The 21,423-nt window shown below is 60.7% G+C and overlaps 1 protein-coding gene across 5 annotated transcripts; it reads left to right on the top strand.

Annotated features, from left to right (window-relative positions):
• Positions 1 to 833: 833 nt before the first annotated feature.
• On the top strand, positions 834 to 20,310 carry Sgta (small glutamine rich tetratricopeptide repeat co-chaperone alpha). 5 transcript variants are annotated; one of them, XM_013147561.3, is made up of 12 exons: positions 834 to 973; positions 12,273 to 12,387; positions 12,545 to 12,651; positions 12,786 to 12,873; positions 13,328 to 13,427; positions 14,726 to 14,830; positions 15,250 to 15,388; positions 15,995 to 16,057; positions 16,828 to 16,865; positions 17,746 to 17,835; positions 17,969 to 18,114; positions 19,587 to 20,310. In XM_013147561.3, the coding sequence occupies exons 2-11, from the start codon at positions 12,288 to 12,290 to the stop codon at positions 18,081 to 18,083; spliced, it is 945 nt and encodes a 314-aa protein (XP_013003015.1). In that variant the 5' UTR covers positions 834 to 973; positions 12,273 to 12,287; the 3' UTR covers positions 18,084 to 18,114; positions 19,587 to 20,310. The 5 variants fall into 5 exon arrangements, with proteins under 5 accessions (XP_013003015.1, XP_013003022.1, XP_023418786.1 ...); XM_013147568.3 differs by lacking the exon at positions 19,587 to 20,310 and adding an exon at positions 19,448 to 19,580; XM_023563018.2 differs by lacking the exon at positions 19,587 to 20,310 and adding an exon at positions 19,198 to 19,441.
• The last annotated feature ends 1,113 nt before the right edge of the window (positions 20,311 to 21,423 follow it).

Here is a 21,423-nt window from a genome sequence, read left to right as displayed (position 1 = left end):
GCTTGTAGTGCTCTAGGTTGAGCATAGTCTAACCTACATTGTGACTTTGCTGCATAAATTACACCTGACAAAGGGCCTTGGCGGCTACTCATTTGGGACCCCTCCTGTCTCTCGGGAGCTTTTAATCAACCTCTCCTACTGTTAACCTCCTTTGTCCTTGGGAATTTATTCTTTAGATATTTCGGCGACATGAGCTGAGCACATGTGACATCTAGCAAATTGGGAGTTATTTTTTTCCATATAAAAACCATTCAAGGGCTGGGGATTTAGCTCAGTGGCTTAAGCGCCTGCCTGGCAAGCGCTCGGTCGTGAGTTTGATCCCTGATACCAAATAAAAATCGTTTGCCAGGAAGTAAATTTTCTTTTTATTTTATGCGCTGGTTTATTGGGTGATAATCCTCTACCCCAATACAGAGTACTGAGAGTACTTTGCTACTCTTTGTGCAATAATGTTTGTTTAACACTAGCTACCTGCCATATATAAACATGTTTTACATTTTACAAAGTGAATGAAGTAATGCATTTGCGAGCGAGTGGATGGACAGGTGGGTGAATAAATGAACAAAGATAGTGAGTGGGTAACAGTGACTCCCGTCACAACCCAGGTACCCACACTCAAGTAAACTGCTTGTTCATCTGCATACCACGTGGTCGCCAGTGCCAACAGGCCGGAGGACGACACAGTCCCACCATGCACCGCTCCGTTCTCCTAGACTACAAACCAGCCCTAATTTCCGGTCTCCAATAGGTCGCAGAGGTCAGTTGCCCTAACGACCAGTTTGTCCCCGCCTCTAAATTACGTCACTTCCGCTTACGTAAAGGTCGGTCATGGACGCGCCTGCGCAGAATAAAAACAAACCAGAGCGGGCTCCTTCTGCGCAAGCGTCGCGACCGGGTAGGCGGAGCCGGGCTGCGCCACGGTGCGCAGGCGCAGCTGCAGCCGTCGGTGGGTCGGGGCTCTGTTTCCTGAGAGGTGAGTTGGGGGCTCCGCGGCTAGCTGAAGGGGTACTGGCCTCAAAGGATCAGAGCTTACCGTTCCTAGGAATCCGTAAGGGAAGGTAGGTCCGGGGTTGGAGTCTCTGTGCCCCGTGCGGTCCTGTGGGTGGGCGGTACGAAGGGGAAACCGAGGCAGGGCAGCGTCGGGCCGTCCAGCGCGAGTCCCGCTCTTCCTCCCCGGGGTCGAGCTCTAGATGTGGTGGTTCGCGTGTGGGTGGCAAGGACCACAGGTGGTAAAAGCACCCGGCGCGTAGCTGCCGTCGTTTTTCCGAGCTGGGTGGAAACACGGTCCCTTCGACCCGGGCAGCGGGTTTGTCCCGGTTCTTGTCCCAGGGCCGCCTCCCCTGGTGACCTTGACCAGCCTCTTGTCTGCTCAGAGCCTCAGTTTTTCTCTTCTGTAAAACGGCTGAAGTCAGTCCTTTCCTGGGCCCCCGAGAGCCGCAGCGCCGAGCACCAGGTGGGAACCCCAGAGGCTTAGCAGCTGGCGGGCTTAGCCCCGTGTTAGGGACTCGTGCGTGCGGTGCTAGAGGTGGGGGAAAGCGGGCGAGGGCCAGCTGGGATCCGCGGGACAGCTGTGTGAAGTCGCGCGAGTCACGTCTGTTCCCCCAGGCCTCCTTTTCTGCTCTCTAGAAAGGAGCTACTGTAAAGTCTGTGCCTTGCGGGGTCCCTGCGAAGTTAATGTCCCTGACACTTTCTTTCCTGAGGTGGGTGGCGTCAGAAGATGGTCTGAGTCCTGCCGGCTGAGTAGTTTTCCTGACTTTGTCCCTATGTTGGATTGTTTTTGTCTGCCTTCTCCCTCGAGCTGTGATTCTCAATCAAGGGCAGTTTTCCCCCAGGGAACGCCAAGTGATCCCTGGGGACACCTGTGGTGTCCGTCGCCCCCCCACCCCATTGTGGGTGGTGCAAGGTGAAGCCAGGGACAGGGTTCCACACCCCTGTCCAGCATGCCCCACCCCCAGGGGAGTCTTGAATTTATTATTGGAGGACATCGCAAATCCAGCTCACTGCTCCCCTTGACAACAGGTCACACTCCCATGGGGCAGACATGTGGCCAGAGGTGCTTCTGAACCTGATCCTTTGGTCCCTTCTCACTCAGTGTGTGGATGTCACTGTGGCCAGCTTCTCAGGACCTCAGCGGGACAGGTGACCATTAGATGCAGCATGTCCCTTGACCTGGCGAGTCGAAACCAGGGATGATTCTGCCCCCAGAGGAGACTGGGTGTTGTCTGGGGGGACATTTGGATTTGTCACAAATGGGCAGGCCTACTCTTTGTACTGAATGGGTGGTGACCAGGGACTCTGCTCAGCACCCTACAGTGCCCAAGACGCCCAACCCCCATCCAGAGAGCGTTATTAATGCTGCTGTGAAAAATCATGGTGTAAGGGGCTGGGGATTTAGCTCAGCGGCATAAGCACCTGCTTTGCAAGCGATCCCTGGTACCCATGAAAAGGAAAAAGACAAAAAACAACAACAACAACAACAAAAAAAAAAAAACAGGAAAAATCATGGTGTAGACCAGTGATTTTTCACTACTATGGTCACCCAGAAGGGTGTGAAATTGTGTGTGCTGAATTTTTGTGGGGTGCGGAGGACATCTCGGGAGCAAGTGTGTTAACTCACCTGTCATCTCAGGTGGGATGTGGGAGGCTGAGGCAGGAGGATGGAAAGTTACAGCCCAGCCAGGCCGACTTAGTCACTTAGGGAGCCAGTCTCACAATAAGGGCTGGGCAGGGAGTTCAGTGCAAAGGCCCTGGGTTCAGTTCCCAATACTAGGAGCAAAGACCAGTTGGGTTGAGGCTCTTGGAGTGGAAGTGCCTCCTTTGAGCATCATAGCCCTGGCGTCACATGGTCCCCAGTATCTGTCTAGTGTTCTTCTGTAGAGGTTGACAGAAGGTGTGCTCCCGTCAGGTTGCAGATGTGAGCAGAATGCCCCGTGCAGCGGCCACTGTTCTGGGTAGGAGGTAGGAGGGAGCCAAGTCAGGCCCCTGAAGGTGCCCACCGTGTCTGCAGCCAGGAGTGAATGGGAGCTCCGTGGCGAGCCCTGCAGTGTGGCCTGTCCTGTGCAGCGGGTCACTGGGTGCCTGGAAAGTTTGAGCCGACGTCGATCCCGCAGGCTTCCTAGAAGTCAGAGCGGCTCCCATCAGGGTCACGCTCCGCTCCGGTCTGCTTGACTCAGGGTTTTGGGGCTGTGCCAGCACCTGGCGCCGGGCCCTGGGTGACAGGAATAGGAGGGGCTGCGGCCTGGGGTGTTTACGTCTGGAACCAAGGACGAAACTGAGGGTGAAGGAGAAGCCACCTCCCCAGGGAGCTGGTCCACATTTGCCCACAGGCCGGTGGCATCCCTGCAGGGTGCCCAAAGGGAATTGGAAGTGGGCACCCGCCTGGGGACAGGACCTGGGAAAGGGCCTCCCTAGAAACACTGGGCTGGCCTAGGAGCAGGTGCCAAGGTCTGCAGGACCTTCAGGAATGTCGTGCCCAGCCGAGCCAGGCTTGGGGTGGGTCGAGCACAGGGTTTGAAGTGCGCCCTGGGGTTGATCACCTAGTGTGGGCTTCCCTAGGATAGCAGGGAACGGAGGGTGGGTTTGGGGTTTGGGATTTTGCAGTACTAGGAACAGAACCCAAGCTACATCTCAGCCCTTTTTAATTTTTCCTTTTGAGGTGAAGGCTGGCTGTAACTTGGCTCCGTTCTGCCCAGCCGCAGTGACATTTTGATGGTATTTCAGAACAGAACAGGCTGTGGTGTGGGGCTCATGTGGGGACCCAGGCAGAATCCGAGGAGCCCAAGGTGAGGGTGGGGTAGGCTTAAACACTGGTGGTCAGCTTCAAGCCCAGCCTAACTGAATTAGTGCGGTGCTGGCCTGCCAAGGGCTGCTGCCAGGGTAAAACAGAGACCTGGCCAGGAAGAGGGGCATTGTGGGAAGGTGGGACCGCGTTGTCACTGAGGGCGGCTGTGGTGCTTTTCGGGGGAGCCCTGGTCCTTACTCTGAGCGTCCTTTCCTGGCCCCAGCCTGCTGGCACAGCTCCTCACCCCGCTGGCGCAGACTTCCCAGCGTCCACTGCTGACCTCGGGGCCTTCCCAGCACAGATCCATGAAATGGACTTGTGTGGGTCATTGTCGTGGGCTCCGGCCTTCAGCTGGACTCAGCAGGTTATTGCCAGGGGATCCGGCCAGGCTGGCTCTCCAGGTCTTCAGTGTGCGGACAGATGTCCTGCGCTTTCCTTGTATGTGACTCCTCGGCTGACGGGCATGAGTAACAATGCAAATTCTGTGTCCCGGAGTGAATTGCCCTCCTTGCAGCCTCTGAGCACAGCAGGCGGGAGCAGGCCCCTGCCCTCCTGCACCAGCTGCGTGTGAGGTGCATGCGCAGTGGCTGGCTCCGGTCAGCTGCGGGCCCAGGGAGTGAGATGGGTGCCCGTTTTCCTAAGTGATCAGCCGTGGGTGACAAGTGGGTGTCGTGTCGTGTCGTGGCATGTTTGGGTTTCAGGGCTAGAATGAAAGGGGCCCTGAAGCCACCCGGGGGAGGTGGTCCGGGCCCTTAGCCTGTACCCCGGGCCGGTGGCTGTCGTCACCCTTTTCCACCCTCTGCCTGGTGGGCTGGCCTCGGTCAGCGATGGGCTCCAGCACTAATAAAGCCCTGGCTGTTCCCAGAGAGGCCGCCTTCCAGAACTTTGTCCCTTGGCCAAAACCCTACAAATCGTGATTGTTCTGAGAATGGGGTCCTCAGCGGCGGAGGGAGGTCCCCCCAGCGGCCGCCTGCCCCTGCAGAGGAGGCGGCTCGTGGCTCTGAGAAGCCAGGCTTGGGCTCCACTTGGGAGACTGAGCTGTGGTTTCCCTTTGGGGAAGCAGAGGCCTGTGAGTACACAGGTCTCAGACCACTGTGCGTCGCAGTCTGGAGGCCCGGACCACTCCGTGATTTGAGGCTGTTTGCAGAGTGCCCATTTGCAGTTGCCTGGCCCCTCCAGCCTCCCGTGTCCTGGCCCGGGACGGTTTCCCTCCTGGTGTCTGTCAGCAGTTCTTCAGTGGGACACACGTGGCCGTCACACTGGAGCTGCTGGCACACAGCGGGTGGAGGCTGGAGTGCTGCTCGGCCCCTGCAGTGTCCAGGGCGCTCCCGGAGCTGGCCTGGCCCCAGCAGCACTGCACCTGGGCACACGCTTCCCGCAGACAGGGGACACACGAGGGGCGGCAGGGTGACCGGGGACCCGGCTTCCCGACTGGCCCCTCTGTGCCTCCCCAGTCGGTGTGTGACCCTCACTGTGGGCTGCAGGGCAGGTGATGGTTTGGGGCCCTGGGAGACGTCGTCTCCAGTGACCGTGCCCAGGGGCCACGGGAGTAGCCGGGCACTGTTGCTGTCCTTCTGCTCAGGGCTGGTAGGCCAGACAGTTACCGGCCTCTGAAGCGGGGAAGCAGGGGAGGAGAGGAGTGGCGGGCGGTGGCCGGGGCCCAGGTGTGAACCCCTGAGCTGGTCCCCCGCAAGTCCCATCACCCGTGAGTAGGCTGGAGCGGCTCGGCAGCCTGCAGGGTTACACGCCCGTCTGTCACTGTACTGACCCTGCAGCCACAGCAAGAGCCGCTAGGTCCCATCTCAGGCCCGGTGGTGACACCTCGGGCTCCTCAGCACCCCGCTGCACCCCAGCACGCACAGCCAATAAAACTTTATTGGTGAAAGTGGGGTCAATGTGGTTTTCCTGCCCAGGAAACAAGAAAGGGGGGGACATGTGCGACACCATGCAGCCGTGTGTGCCCAGCCCAGCCTGGCTGCAGAGGGAAGGCTCAGAGGGTCCGAGCAGTGTGCAGAAGCCCTGAGCAGCGGGGCCGGGGTGGGGGAGGAGGCTGGCCGGAACCCTGCTCTGGGGGGTGTTTGGCGTTGAGGTGTATGTTTGCTTGTATGGGGATCGGACCCAAGGCCCTCACCCTAAGTTCCATCCCCAGCCCTGTCACAGTTTCGAGACGAGGTCTCGCTCAGTTGCCCAGGCTGGTTCTAACTTGTGATCCTCCTGCCTCAGCCTCCCAGAGCGCTGGGGTCACGGGTGTGCACCGCCACACCCAGCCCCACGCTCAGTGCTCCTGACCCTCCAGGCCCAGGCGGAGGTGCGGCCGTGGCCACACAGCTCCTTGTAGCTCTGTGGGTCGAATGGAAGCCCAGATATCCCTGTCAACTGTGTCAACACCACTGGAAGGGAAGCAGCTCCCGTCCCCCCACACAGACACTGACAGCGTTGCATGACAGGCCGGTCCTGGGTCACACAGGTAGCGTCTCTCCTTCATCTAAGGGGGACCATGTCTGAGCCTTCTAGGTGTGTGGCGGGACATTGCCAGGGCCCAGTCTCCGGAGGCAGCCTGTTCTGTCATTGTGTGAATGCACAGTCTTTAGAGACGCAGAGACCACCCCGAGCTCCCACTCTGTTTTAAGCTACAGCATGCAAGTCAGACGTGGCCGGCACACCTGTCCTCCCAGCACTCGGGAGGCTGAGGCAGGAGGATCACTGCAAGTTCAAGACCGGCCTGGGCTATACAGTGAGCTCAAGGCCAGCCTGGACTGCAGAGTGAGAGCCTGACTCAAAAAGGGAACAATCAAACAAATGAAAAAAAGAAACGCAAAAGATCAAGACCCAGGATCAGGGGCTGGGGATTTAGCTCAGCGGCATAAGCGCCTCCCTTGCAAGCAGCCAGTCGTGAGTTCGATCCCTGGTACTGATTTAACCCAGCATTCTGGGAGGCTGAGGCAGGAAGATCCCACATTCAAGTTCAACCTGGGCAACTTAATAATTTAATAAGCTCCTACCTCCAAATAAAAACTTTTGAAATGGGGGCCGGGGCTGAAGCTCAGTTGCTGGGCCCTGTCATCAGTCCCCAAAAAAGGTGTGGGATCGCAGAGTGATCATCAGGGAGACTCCAGACCTCATGGGGAGATTTTTTTTTAAGTGCCAAGGATCAAACTCAAGGCCTTGTGCTTGTGCTGCTGAGCTAAATCTCCAGCCCCAGGAAATACTTTTAAAATAAATTCTAGTTATAAAATTTGAGCTTAAGTCTCTCTCTCTCTCCTTTTTTTTTTTTTTTTTTTTTTTTTGGATGCCGGGAATCAAACACATGACCTGGCATTTGCCAAGCAGGCGCCTGTCTGTGCCTCTGAGCTAAGTCCCCGGCAGAGCTGAAGTCTCTTACCCGTTTCTGAGTATGTAGTTCAGCACCAGTAACACAGTCACATTTCGGGCCAGTTGTCCCCGAATCTTGAGTTTTTGCTTTGGATATTTTGGGCAGGGGCTGTTTGTGAGTTTTGTTTTTTTTTTTTTTTTTTGAGACGGGGTCTCACTGTGGAGCTCAGGCGATCCTTCTGCCTCAGCCTCTGGACTGCTAAGATTGCTTTGGCTTTTGTTTTTGTTTCTTTGAGATGAGCTCTCTATCTAAACCAGGTTGGCCTTGAATTCACAGCGTATCCCGGGCTGGCCATCAAACTCCCAGCAATCCTCCTGCCTCAGCCACCCAAGTGCTGGGGTTGCAGATGGGTGCCACCTCGTGTGGCTCATCTCCACAACGTTCTCCTCTTCCCCACCAGCCCTCTGTCCCCATGAAACAGCAGTTCCTGTCCCTCCCCAGCTCAGGCCCTCCTCTCTGCCCCTGTGGCTCTGATGACCCTTGGGAGTGGAGTCCCATCTGGTTCACTCAGCACAGCGACTTCAAGGTTGTCCCTGTTACAGCAAATGTGAGGACTCCGTTCCTTTTCAGGGCTGAGTAATACTCCTTGTGCAGATGGGCTGCTGTGCGTGTATCCCTTTGTCTATCAAGGACGTCTGAGTTATTTGTACCTTTGAACCCGTGAAGAGCATTGCGGTTAGGACATGTGGCTTTAAAACTGGTTTCTGCAAATCAAAGCTTTTAGCCTTTGGAGTGGGTCCTTGGGCGCGTGGGGTGGGTCCTTTGGAGTGGGGGCAGCTGACCTGACTGTTCATATCTGAGCCCTTTTAGATGGGGAGTCCCCTTCCCAGGGTGGACCCCCCCTGCTGTGTGTCAGGACCCTGGAGTGACTGTGCTCCAGGCCCATCCTCATCCCAGGTCTCACGGTTTGGGGGTTTCTCCATGTCCAGAGGAGACAGATACAGGAGCACCCAGGGAGGCAGTGCCCTCTGCCCACCTACTGGAAGCAGGAAGCACAGCTCTCTCCCGGCTTCCTCCTTTTAAACATTGAGATGCGATTAACATCAGAAAGCTGCACGGCCCCAGGCCGGGGATGTAGCCCAGCGCCCAGCACCTGCCTGATGTGAGGTTCTGAGTTCCATTCCTGGTGCCAAAAAAACCCCAAAATACTGACTGGGTTGTGGCCTGTCCTCAAGGTTGTGCGATTGTCCTCTCTAGTTCCAGGCCATGCCCGTGAGTGGTGCCCCATTCCCTCCCTACCCTATGCCCCCCAATCCTGTCTCTGGATTTGGCTGTCCTGGGCTTTTCCTGTCCCTGGAGTCCTCCCCCTGTGGCCTTCTGGCTTCTCCCCCACCTTTGTGTTTTTTTTTTGAGACAGGGTCTCACTATGCGGTGCAGGCCGGCCTTGGGCTCACTGTGTAGCCCAGGCCGGTCTTGAACTCGCAACGATCCTCCTGCCTCAGCCTCCCGAGTGCTGGGATGACAGGCGTGCTCACTTGGTGTCTCCCTTCTCTTTGGGCTTGTTTCCTGCAGTCACACCCAGTGCTCCGTGAGCCTGGCGCGGCACCCTGAGGCCGCGTGACCTGGTCTGAGGGTGACAGGCTCTTACCACCTTGGAATATAGACTCCTGCAGTAGCCCGGGGTCAGGTTCAAGGCGCTGTGGTCCGGAAGCTGCTTGCTCCTGGGGTGAGGGCTGTAAGGCCTCCGAGGGAAACCAAGGCACTTGGCAGGTCTGATCACCTGTGCAACGTGGCAGGCTGGCAAGTCTGGGGTTTCAGACCTCAGCCCGGCCCTCCTCAGGGCTGGGTCTGTCTCCTCTCTACACTCTGAAGTAACGGCTGACACACACTTGGTGTCTCAGTGCTCTGGAGGCTGAAGCAGGAAGATCATAAGCTCAAGGCCAGCCTAGAGGCGGATGAGATCCTGTTCAAAGGGCTGGGAATGCAGCTTTAGAACAGTCACGCAAAGAGTCAGATATCATGGGGCTGGGAATGTAGCTCAGCGGCATAAGCGCCTGCCTTGTGAGTTCGATCCCCGGTACCGATAAAAACAAAAAAGACAAAAAAAAAAAAAAAAGAGTCAGATATAAGAGAAAGAGTGCGGGAAACCTGTCCACACGCTAGAGATTCCAGAGAATCCAGCCGAGGGCCCGGATCCCACAGCAGCGTCCTGCATGAGTCCAGCTGGGGGCCCAGAGCCCACGGCAATGACTCGCGCAAGTCTGTGTCACGGACCTGCCCTGGACAGGCCCCAAGGCCGGCGGTGGCAGCCAGGAAGCCTGCACGGCGGAGTGAAGGAGCTGTGCCCCGCCTGACAGGCTGCACTGGAGCCAGGAAGCGACATAAAGTAAGGATCAGAGCTCCCAGAAAAGCCCTGCGGCCACCCTCAGCGGCACTGAGGTCCCGGGCTCCTCTGGCGATGAGGACAGCCAGGGTCATGTCAGCAGAGAAGCCACAGCCCCGGCTCCCCCTCCAGGTCTCTCTCTCTGCTGGCAGCGACCCCCAGGGGGCCCTTCTGCACCCAGCACCCCGCTGACTCCGTTCAGTTGGGTGTGACAAGCTGACCACCAGTTGTCACATCCACCACAGCGGCCATGGTGTGTGCCTGTGGTCCCAGACCTTGGGAGGCCGAGGCAGGAAGAATCTTTGAGCCCAGAAGTCCAAGACTGTCCTGGGCAGTAGCAAGGCCCTGGACAGCCTCCGTGGTGCTGCGCCCCCGGCGTGGCCCTGCACAGGGTCCTTTTTGTACAGAGGTGGCAGGAAGCACTGTTTGCCCAGAAGCCGGCACTGTCCCCTTGGCCGCGGTCTCTGGGCCCCAGCAGTGCAGGACTGGGCACTGCTCCTCTGTCCCCGAACCGAGAGCTGTGTCACTCCACACGCGCATGGCCTCCGGGTCAGAGCCAGTGTGTCCTTCCAGCCTGACCCCAGGTGCCTCCCAGGCCCTCTGCCCGAGTGGGCTCGCCTAAAAATAGGGTTTGTTCTCCGCACCCGCCAGGGGTGCTGTGGGGATCGTGCATGGCGCCTGTCACCAGCAGGCCTCACTTGGTTGTCGAGGGCCACAGGCCGGCCCCTGCCCAGCCGTGAGCCTCGAGGTCCTTGGCTTGTGACTCCGCTCTCTGCCTCCGTCCGCCCAGCATCCTCCCTGTGTGTCCAGGTGTCCCCTCCTCCATGTGGACCTTGAAACCCAGTGGTGTCTCTGAAGGCCCTGTCTGTAGGCCGCATTCTAGGGGTCCTGGGGATTGGGGCTTTGCCAAGTGGGCCTAGAGAATATGGGCAGCCCGTGGGGCCAGCTGTCCTGCACCTCACAGCCTTGGTGCCCGGGACACACATCGAAGCTCTGCAGGAGGCAGCGGGGCGCCCGGGCCGTGGGGAGGATGGCGGCTCTGGGGAAGGTGGCCCCACCTGGCCCGCACAGAGGGGCAGGTGGAGCACGCAGCCCCCAAAGTGGAGGACCCATGGCTGAGGACAGCGTAGGGCTCCGTGCGCCCGGTAGGCATCCCTGGTGCTGGGGGACCCTCGCCTGTGCCCAGAGAGCTTCCACAGGCCACGGCCGCCCGGAGCTGTGGAACATCCCGAGTCAATTGGGGCTCTTCCTAGAGTCCAGGTTTTATTTCCCTGCCCCAAAGGCAGCCAGGTCATATGTATTAATCTAGTATTGCAGACAGGGAAACCGAGGCACAGAGACCAGCAGGTCATTGCGCTCCTAGCCTCATGGGTTTTCGTGTCCCAGTGTGGTGACCTGTGTGACCCACTGCTGTCCTGGCCCCTCCACGTCCAAAGGCTGGACTGCTGTCAGGTGACAACAAATTGGCCAGTAGACAGCTGAGATGAGCTAGCTGGGGTGGCACATGCCTGTCCCTTCGCCGTCTGGGAGGCTGAGGCAGGAGCATTGCAGGTTTAAGCCCAGGCTGAGTAATTTAGCAAGACTGTCTCAGAGTACAAAAGGGCTGGGTGTGGCTCAGGGCAGGGCCTCTGGGTTCAGTCCCCAGTCCGCAGGGGAAAGCCCAGCCCCTGGGGATGGAGCTGCGCCGGCCAGGAGCCCAGGGGCCTGGAACCTGGGGTGTGGGCCAGACTGCCTGGAGCCCCCAGGGAGGTCCTTCCTGCGCCCAGCAGGCCCATGCGCCTCGGCTCTGGCTGTGACACTGTCAGCACACGGCCATAGCTGCACCTGCGTCCATGCTCCCACCCTCTAGGGCCACCTGTCACCGCGCCCTGCTGGCTTCCTCAGGCTTCCCCCACCACCGAGACCTTGTTCTGCGGGTCAGGGCCTGACCCAGCCCCAGTGCTGCCCCTGCTCTTTGGCTTTTGTCCCGAGGGAAGGTTTCCTGTGCCTCCCTGGCCTGCAGGGAGAGACACTGACCCGTCCTGCATGGCACCCCCATCCTGTCCCACCACCTCTGCTGGCCCCTGCCCCGGCGGCTCCCCACTCAGGACCTCGACAGTGGCCTCCACGTGGCATGGGCACCGGGTCACCTGCAGGAGCTGGGCTGCAGCTGCGGGTCCTGGTCTCAGTGTCCGGCGCCCTCTGAGCTTCTCTGGGGCTCAGGGCCATGGGTGTGAGCCAAGAACCTGCCCGGCTCTGGAGGGGGGTGTGGAGGACGCCAGCAGTGGCCCCAGAAGTGCCAGCTAAAGGCAGGAGTGCTGGGCACGTGAGCTGCTGGCTGCTCACCCAGAAGAGAGAAGCCGCACAGCTGTCACCGCAGCGCTCTGGGAGGCTGAGGCGGGAGGCCACAAGTGTAAGCCCAGCCTGGGCAATTTAGCGAGACCTGCCTCATAACAAAAGTCAAGCAGGGCGGAGGCTGTGCCTCCGGGGAGAGCCCTGGGCGTCGTCCGGTACCGTGGAATGAATGAATGGGAAACCCAGGAGCCGCTATCCCGAGGCGAGAGCTTTGACTGAACACTTGGTGCCGTGCTGCTCAGGACCTGGTCATCTGCCCTACGCATGGACAAATCTGTAGCCCCCAAGGGACCCAAGGGGGTTCCCTCTTCTCAGACACACACGTGTTACAAGGCTCTGGGCCCCTCAGGGCCGTGGAGCGTGGGACAGGTCTGGTGGCTGCTGGAGCCGGAAGTGCAGGCAGGGCTCGAAGTGGCTGCCAGTGCTCCAGCACTTAATCTACTCTTCGTGCGGCACCACAGATCCCAGAGTCGGCGATGGACAGCAAGAAGCGCCTGGCCTACGCCATCATCCGGTTCCTGCATGACCAGCTGCGGCACGGTGGGCTCTCGTCCGACGCCCAGGAGAGCCTGGAAGGTTCGAGGCCCAGCCTGCGGGGTTGGGGAGAGGGCAGCAGCTGGACTTGGGGAACAGAAGGACTGGGCCCGGAGTCCCTCCGGGCACAGGCAGAGGGGTGCTGGGCCGGCCCGTAGAGGAGGCCGCATGGCAGAGGTGCTGCCCATCTCCCCCGCAGTTGCCATCCAGTGTCTGGAGACGGCGTTTGGGGTGACCCTGGGGGACAGCGACTTGGCGCTCCCCCAGACCCTGCCAGAGATATTCGAAGCTGCTGCTGCAGGCCAGGTGAGCGCCCCGCATCCCGTCCTGGAGAGCATGGTGGCCGTGGTTGTCACCAGGGACTGTCCTGTGTGACCTGGGCCACGCCTGGGGGGCCAGGAGGTGGGGAGGGAGGCACAGGGCGCATCTTTCCCCAACAGGAGGTGCCACCCCAGGACCTGAAGACCCCTGAGCGGACCCCACCATCTGAGGAGGACTCCGCCGAGGCTGAGCGCCTCAAGACGGAAGGTGAGGGTGGGCCCCGGGAGGAGTCTGCGCCCACGGGTGGTGGCTGGGCCCTGCCCGCTCGGCCGCAGGGAAGCGGACTGGGCTGCCTGTGAAACTCAGGAATGGTCTGAGGTCCTGCCAGCTCTGTGGGCCCAGCCAGCACGGGGTACAAAACTCGGGTGGGGGGAGAGTTACATATTTGCCCTGGGCACGCAGAGGGCCCGGCAGCTGTGCCCCTGGCGCTGTGTCAGGCACGGCTGTTATCTGGGGTTGGTTCCCAGCACTTGGGGAGGCTGAGGCAGGAGGGTCTCGAGTCTGAGTCCAGCCTGGGTGCTTTAGTGACTTGGGGAGACCCAGGCTTAGCATAAAGCAAGGCCGGGCCCCAGGTTCTGCCCGGGCTGCTTCCCAGGGGGAGAGCCGGAGGGACCCCAGCCGAGAAGTGTGGCTCTGCAGGTCACCCGCCATCTCTGTGCAGGGAACGAGCAGATGAAGGTGGAGAACTTCGAGGCCGCGGTGCACCTCTACGGCAAGGCCATCGAGCTGAACCCCGCCAACGCCGTCTACTTCTGTAACAGGTATGGGGGCAGGATAGGCGGCGTGTCCCCAGCCCGGAGCAGAGCATGCTGGTGGCAGTCCGGCCGCTGCCTTGCTCTCGTCCTTGTGGCCGGGCGGGGCCCTGCGCACGGCTAGCTGAGTGCTCACCTCCAAGCTGCACACGGTACAGCCCGGCCTCCGGGGGAGAAGCTGCTACCGGCGGGAGGGGCTCCCTGGCCAGAGCCTGCCCCGGAACCGCCAGGGGGCTGTTCTTCAGGCTGGGGTTGGGTTTGGGTTTGGTTTGGGTTTTGCAGCAGGGTCTCCCACTGTGTCATCCTTGCGGGCCTGGCACCTGTGTCATCCTCTCGGGCCTGCCTCAGCCTCCCAGCTGTCGGGCCTGCAGGGTGTCCACCACTGCGCCTGGCTTCTGGGGCTTTGTTGTTCTGGTACTGGGACTGAATCTGAGGCCTTTGCACTGAGCTGCACCCCTAGCTCCCCCGTTGTAAAACTTTTTTATTTTACTTATTTATTTTGGCTTTTGGTTTATGTGTTGTTCATGGTGGACTTGGACTCCTAGAGACCCTCCTGCCTCGGTCTCCTGAGTGCAGATGTGAATGCTGCCTAGACTGTGAGGGGAGAGAGGATTCACACAGCCTGCAGTGTAGTCTGTTGCCGTGATTATTTATTCTTACCTAGTTTGTAAACTGCACCTACACAGCTTAGTGCAGTGTGTTTATTGTACTTTTGGGTGTATTAGTCTCATCTCTTTTGGGGGGAGGCGGGTACTGAGGATCGAACTCACAACCTCATGCTTGCCAGGCAGGCATGTTATGCTGCTGAGCTGAATCCCCCCTGGCCCACATTCTCATTTCTGAGCTCACCTAGTTCCTAAAGTACAGCATGAGCGTGTCACAGCGTGCATGGCTTCAGGGGAACCCCGCACCCTGCAGTTCCATGCCATCGTGTCCTGGGGACGTGGGGCTTCACAGTACCTGCCTCCTGGAATGGAGAAGGGATGGGGCCAAACATCGGGCGGAGCCAAGCCAACGGCCAGTCACCCCCGAACTGGGCAGTTGGTCACTGAACGTCAGCGGGCAGGGGCAGTGCTCACCCCCCGGGGCTCGGCCGCCACCTTGTCCTGGCCCCCTCAAGGTCCTGCCATCCCATCCAGGGGGAGGCTGAGGCTCCAGGCCTTGAGGTACTGTGCGTGTGTGCATGGGGTGCAGCCGGCTCTGGACGCAGAGTGCCCCTGGGTGGGCAGGGCATTGCAGGGGTGCGGGTAGCTCTGCGACCCCGCTGGTGGCCGGGAGCACCGACCCCAGTGCCCTTGCCTCCCCAGGGCGGCGGCCTACAGCAAGCTGGGGAACTACGCGGGTGCCGTGCAGGACTGCGAGCGCGCCATCGGCATCGACCCAGCCTACAGCAAGGCCTACGGCCGCATGGGGTGAGTGGCCCGGAGGGTGCCTGGCCCGAGAGCTGGGGAGCTGGCCGTGCTCGGTGTCCTGCCCGTCACCGGACAGGATGGCAGCCACCAGGGTCCCCATGAGGGCCAGGACTGGACAAGCCACCCCCCTGAGCTCCAGGGTGGGCTTCTTAGTGACAGCAGGGGACAGCGTCACTCTCCGTGCCATGGTGCTGCCAAGCCAGGTGTCCCCTCCAGCTTGGGTCGCAGGAAAGCCTGGCACAGGGTCACGGGCTCCACTGCCCTGCCCAGCTGAGCGCCCTGGAGCCCATGTGTCTCCGCAGAGGACCAACCATGGTGCAGCAATGTCCAAAGAGCAGGGGTCGGTGGCCGGGTCCCCCAGGCCCAGGGCCTTAGGAGGGCCAGGCAGAGGGAGCCACCCTGCACCCTGTCGCCTGCAGCCTGGCGCTGTCCAGCCTGAACAAGCACGCAGAGGCCGTGGCCTACTACAACAAGGCCCTGGAGCTGGACCCTGACAATGAGACCTACAAGTCCAACCTCAAGATCGCGGAGCTGAAGCTTCGAGAGGCCCCGAGCCCTGTGAGTCCTGCAGGGACAGGGATGCTGGGGGCACGTGGCGGAAGGCCGGGGCTTTCGACACAGGTGTGGGGTGCGCCGTCACCCCAGGACTCCGGGAGGCCAGGACAGGAGGTCACAGGTGCCAGTCCAGCCCGGGCAGCGTAGCGGCGTGGCGAGACCGTATCTCAGGATGGCGGGGCTGGGCAGGGCGCGGTGGGAGCCCTGAATTCACTCTGTGCTGCAGACAGGGAGGGAGGGAAAGTCCACACGTGGTCCCCCAAACCCGCAGGGCCAGGCGGGTGCTGGGAGGGCCCTCGGAGGCGGTGGGCTCTGGGCCCCGGCTGTCCTGGGCACCAGGGTGGGTGGGCAGTGCCAGCGGCTGGGGCAGCCCTCAGGGTGGGGTTCGTGCTCACCCAGCAGCGTCCGCGCTTGGGGTCACTCCGGGCAGCGGTGTGTGCGGAGGCGGCCTCTCCTGCAGGCCCAGCTGGCCCCGTGGGCTGGAGCCCAGCGCTGTGCTGGCTCCTGGGGCGATGGGGCATGGAGCACCCCGGCCTGCTGGTCCTCAGGTCCCGGGCCTGGGTTGGATGTCGTTGGGGTGTTGCTAACTGGTGCCTTTCCCGTCCCTAGACGAGCGGTATGGGCAGCTTCGACATCGCCGGCCTGCTGAACAACCCAAGCTTCATAAGCATGGTGACAGCCCCGCCCGCCCCGGTCCCCACCATAGCCTGTCTGGGTACAGGGGTTGCCACCACTGCCGCACTGGGCATCTTGGCCAGACGGCCCAGCACAGTCTTACCCCGGCCCCAGCTCAATCCCCCTGGGCAGTGTGACAGTGACAGATGCCACCATTGTGGCGTCTCCTGTCTCCAAGGTTCAGAGATGAGAAAGGGTCCCAAGTACCTGGGCCATGATGCCCTGCGTGAGAGGCATCGGCCGGGCCACCGCCTCCCCCTGAGCTCTGTTTCCTGGGTGCTGCCCACTTCCCTAGTGTGGAGCCCACTTAGCCTCAGCCGCCCAGGGCCAGCAGGTGGGGGCCACCAGCGAGTTTTTCCTGGGCGCAGCCGTGCCTGCTGGGACACTGGTGTCACCTTGGAGAGACCACACAGGGTCGCAGTGGCCGCCACTGGTGCAGCCGCCCTTGAGCACTGCAGGCCAGAGGCGGGGGGCGTCCTACCCGAGCGTAGGGACAAGACTTAGGAAGGCAGGGCTGTGCCTGTGCGAGAGGACACATGTGAGGCCGAGCTGGTTTCAGATTAGCAGCCGCGGTGACATAGGCCTGTCATCCCAGCACTTCGGGAGGCTGAAGCAGGAGGATCCCAGGCTCCAGCCCAGCCAGCAGCTTAATGAGACTCAAAATGTAACAGGGTTGGGCTGTGTAGCCCAGTACCACCAGAGGCAGACACACCTCAGTTAAAGTGTCATGATGGTGCTGGGTGTGACAGATGTGTTCTGTTTTTCAGGCCTCAAGTTTAATGAACCACCCCCAGCTCCAGCAGCTGTAAGTGTCACCCTCCCCTTGTCCTCTTGGGGTTGCCTCTCTTATCTAGCAAAAAGCATTTAAAAAAAAAAAGCAAACAAACGTACTGTTGAGCTATTTTAAAGTGCACAATTTGGAGCCAGGCGTGGTGGCGCTGCTTGTCATCCCAGTGCTCAGGAGGCTGAGGCAGGACAATTCCCACGAGTTCAGGGCCAGCCTGGGCTACAAAGTGAGCTCAAGGCCAGGCTGACCTGCACAGTGAGACCCTGTTGCAGAAAGACAGAAAAAGTGTGCAATTTGGTAGCAGCGGGCACATTCACAGTGTCACGCATCCATCTGCCTCCTGTAATTCCAAAACGTCACCCCAAGAAAGCCCCATTCATCCCCAAGAGCAGTCACCTGTCCCCGCCCAGCCTCAGCACCCTGAGTCCGCCTCCTGTCCCTGGAGTCACCTGTCCCGGGCCTTTCCTGTCTGCGGAGCCCGTGCTGTGTCCTCTGTGACGTGCGTCCCTGAACACAGCGTCTTCGGGGTCTGTCTGTGCCATGGCGAGTGTCACAGCTTCGCGTGGGGTGGACTTCATGGGGTTGGTGTGCCTGTCTGGGGCTGTGTGAACCGTGTCACTGGGACACAAGGCCGTGGGAACATTTTGAGACTCCACCCTCAGTGGTTCCGGGGACCCCCACCCCTGGCAGTGCTGTCGCTGGGTCACATGACTGGCTGGGGATCCCCTGGCCACTTTCATCCCCCCCCCACCTCTCCGCCATGGAGCTGCTGGGCAGGCCTGGCTCCGCCCCGGCTCCGCACTTCTCATCCCAGTCTTCGCAGCCTCAGGCCTGGGGGGTGACCACGGAGGGTCCCCTCCCGGGTGGCCGGTGTGATGCCCGTGCGCTTCCTCCACAGCATGTCCGGGATGATTTCAGGCAGCCACAACCCCCTGGGAACCCCCGGCACCAGCCCCTCACAGAGCGACCTGTCCAGCCTCATCCAGGCGTGAGTGGGGCCGCAGCCGGACTTGGGGGCACGGGTGGGCGGCACGAGGGGGCCCAGTGCCCTGCAGCCTGCGCGTGCGCCGCCCTAGGGGGTCGTGGGGGAGGTGTGGGGCCACAAGCCGTGCCGTCCACAGGGGCCAGCAGTTCGCGCAGCACATGCAGCTTTCCAACCCCGAGTTCATCGAGCAGCTGCGCAGTCAGATCCGCAGCCGGACTCCCAGTGCCAGCAACGAGGAACCGCAGGAGTGAAAGCCCCCATGGCGACGCGGAGGCGGGGCAGGTGAGGGGCGGGGTCTGCAGGGAGCAGGTGAGGGGGCAGGGCCTCTGCGGGGGGGGGGGCAGGGGCGGGGTCAGCCCCCCCACCCCACCTTGCTTCGTTTTGTCATTGTCCACACATGTGCAGGCACACCCATGCTTTAATTCTTTAACCAAGATGATTTTAGGAAAACCTTAAAAAGTGACAAAGACAGCCTTAATGTTTGCATCAGAGCCAACCCCTGCTAATAGTTTGGGCACTTTTTTTTTTTTTGTCTTTCTGAGAGGGGCTCGCTGTGCAGCTCAGGCTGGCCTTGGGCTCACTTTGTGGCCCAGGCTGGTCTGGAACGTGCAGCGATCCTCCTGCCTTGGCCTCCCGAGTGCTGGGATGACAGGCGTGGGCCATGACACCAGGCTGTTTTCTTAATTTTGGTGCCGAGGGTGGGACAGTATCAGGCAAGGACTCAGCACTGAGCCGCACCCCAGTGCTACCGTTTTTTTTCTTCTTTGACTTAGAGTTGTTTTTCAAATCTATTTAATTTCAAGGATAAAGTTTCAAAACGCATCAATCAGGGCCACAGTGGTACATGCATTGCACATTGTCACCGCCAAATAGCTCTCTTTTAATAAGCTTTTTGTTTTGCTTTTGTTGGTTTGAGACAGGGTCTCAACTGTGTAGCCAGGCTGGCCTCAAACTCACAGTGCTGTCCTGCCTCAGCCTGCCAAGGGTCAACGAGTGTGCACCCCCACGCCTGGCTCAGTGAGCTTTCATAGTGGGCTTTTTTTTTTTTTTTTTTTTTGATATTGGAACTTGAACTGAGGACCTCACACTTGCCAGGCAGGCGTTGTGCTACTGAGCAATATCCCCAGCCCAAGCTTTTATAGGGAAAAATGCTTGAGCCAGGATTCCCACACAGTGGCAGGTCCCCATCATCCCACCCTCTGGGAGGCTGAGACAGGAAGATTGCAAGCTGGAGCCTAGCCTGGGCAGCTCTGTGACTTAGAAACAAGAATGGCCACAGGTGGTGCTCAGTGCAAAGGCCTGGGGTGGTTCTCCAGTACTGCAAACCAGCTCAGTCGGAAACGCATTCAGCCTCTTCGTGTCCAGGTCTCAAGCCAGTACAACCTTCCAGTGACGGCCCTGCCCTGTGTGCTGACCCAGCAGCCACAGCCTGCTCGGCCCTCCGTCGCCCAGAGCATGATGGGACTGAGATGTTGGGTTTCATCGGCTGTTAGTATCTTGTTGGCAGCACCGGGATGCTAGGCCAGAGCTCGCCCCTGAGCTGCACCCTGGGACACAGGGTTTTCCCTGAGTCGCTCAGTTACATGGGCTTGACTTTGCCATCCTCCTGCCTCAGCCTCCCAGAGCGCTGGGACGAGAGGCCTGTGCCGAAGCCTTGCCTGCTGTGAGTGTTCACGGCCCCTGCAGCCCTGTCCTCCCCCGTGCTTGGGCCTCACATCCGGTTTTGGGCCGCCGGCCGCCTGTCTGTCCCCCAGCTGTGCCGTGCCACCCGTCCTTCTCGGCTGACCGGAAGCCTCCACGCCTACTGCCGTTTATTCCCGTTGGGCCACTCGAGAGAAGCTGAGTGAAGTCGGGGCTGCATGTTAGGATGGACCCTGTCCCCGCCGTCCCCACCCCGCTGCCCATCCGTCCCTCCACGTCTGGGCCCCCAAGGAGACAGACCAGCAGGCCCAGCACCGACCAGCAGCGACCTCCCTCCTGGCTCCGGAGCCCACGGACACTGAACTCGGCTCCACAGTCCCCTTCGTCCCTTAATTTGTCTTCAAGGACTTGGGGTGCTCGGCCGACCTCACGGCCAGGCGCCGACTGCACTGCCAGCCCTGGCCTGGGCGCCCCCACCGAGGACCTCGAGCTGCGGCGTCCATGCCCTTCCCGCCCCCGTCTCCAGTCATCGAGTCCTGGCCATGCGGGGGACCCCACCCAGGCTCCTCCACATCCCATCCCGCCCTGCTGCAGGCGGGGACCTGGCCCCCCCTGCTCCCCAGGAAGCTGCTTCTGGAGGGGCGGCCGAGGGCAACGGGGGCCTCACAGATGTCCCTGCGGCCCTGCCCATCCCCGGGGGCCTCCAGGCGGGACTGGGCTCCAGGATGGGCCCCGGTCTGCCGCACGCCATATGCATCATAGGAAGCAGCGGCCCGGCCACCGCAGTGCTCACCAGCGGGACCCACATGGGAATAAACACATGGTGACCTCCTCTCAGCTGGCGTCGGCCTCAGGGCATTGTGGGGTCCCTCCTTACCTCCCCACAGCCCACAAATCCCATCAGTGACCCTAGGGACCTCTTGTGACCAGCACTGGCAGGGTGGCAGGGGCCCCGTCACCCCCCAGCACCGTGCACAGACCTCTGCACGCCCCGCCCTGCAGTGGGGGACACTGATAGCAGCCCCCAACCTGGCGGCCTTCTCCGCCAACGCAGGAGCCAGGCTTCCCAGCTGGGCTGAAGTCCCTGCCGCGAGAGCAGCCACTGTCCGGCCGGTCACCTCAGAGAGCCCTGTCGGCAGGACAGTCGGTTCAGCCGGGGCTGCAGCCCCTTGGCGCCCAGGTGGGGAACCCCTGGGGAGGGGTTCCCCAGGGGGAGAGCGGGTGTGAGCGCGCGTCCAGGACACCCGGAGTCCACGAGAGACTCCAGTGCGCGTGCCCAGCGGCTCCTGCCCCCCCCCCTTCTCCGGGTCGTTCTCGGTTTTTGATTTTTCGTTTTGTGTTTTTGAGACAGGGTCTCGCCGTGCCGTTCAGGCTGCTCTGGAACTTGTCACAATGCGCCTGCCTCAGCCTCCTGAGGTGACAGGCCTGGGCCCCCACGCCCGGATTCCCAGAGGCTAGGACTGCCGGACAAGGCTGTGCCTCTCTCGCGTCCGTAGCCAGCCGCCCTCACTCCTGCAGCCGCCCCCGGGGGTACCCCGCCGCGAGCAGCGCTTGGTTGCTCTCAGGACACCGGGTGCTGCCCGTCTGTCTCCGTGTCTCCGGCCCTCGCCAGGCAGCCGGTTCACGGTCTCGCCGATTCAGGGATCCAGGCCTGCAAGGGCCTTCTGGTCCCCACGTGAGGCCCCAGGGCGAGTGGGGTCGCCCCTGCTGGCTGAGCGCATAGTCGCCGCACCCCGCCAGGCCCAGACCAGCTCTCGAAATAACGGCGTGCGCAGTCTTTCCCGCTCTCGGGGAGGCTGAGGCAGGAGAACCGCAAGTTCCAACTTAGTCCGGGCAACTTAGCAAACTCCGGAGGACCCCGGCCCCAAATCAAAAAGGGTTTGAGTTGGACTTCAAAGTGCAAAGGCCCTGGGCGCAATGCCCTTGACCTGGGGAGAAGTTAAAAACAAA

This window comes from Cavia porcellus, unplaced genomic scaffold, assembly GCF_034190915.1.
Source record: "Cavia porcellus strain 051 isolate PalLab524CR breed Dunkin Hartley unplaced genomic scaffold, mCavPor4.1 scaffold_17, whole genome shotgun sequence".
NCBI classification, from domain to species: Eukaryota; Metazoa; Chordata; class Mammalia; order Rodentia; family Caviidae; genus Cavia; species Cavia porcellus.
The sequence above is the reverse complement of the archived record's forward strand: the minus strand, read 5'-3'. Positions and strand labels throughout refer to the sequence as shown.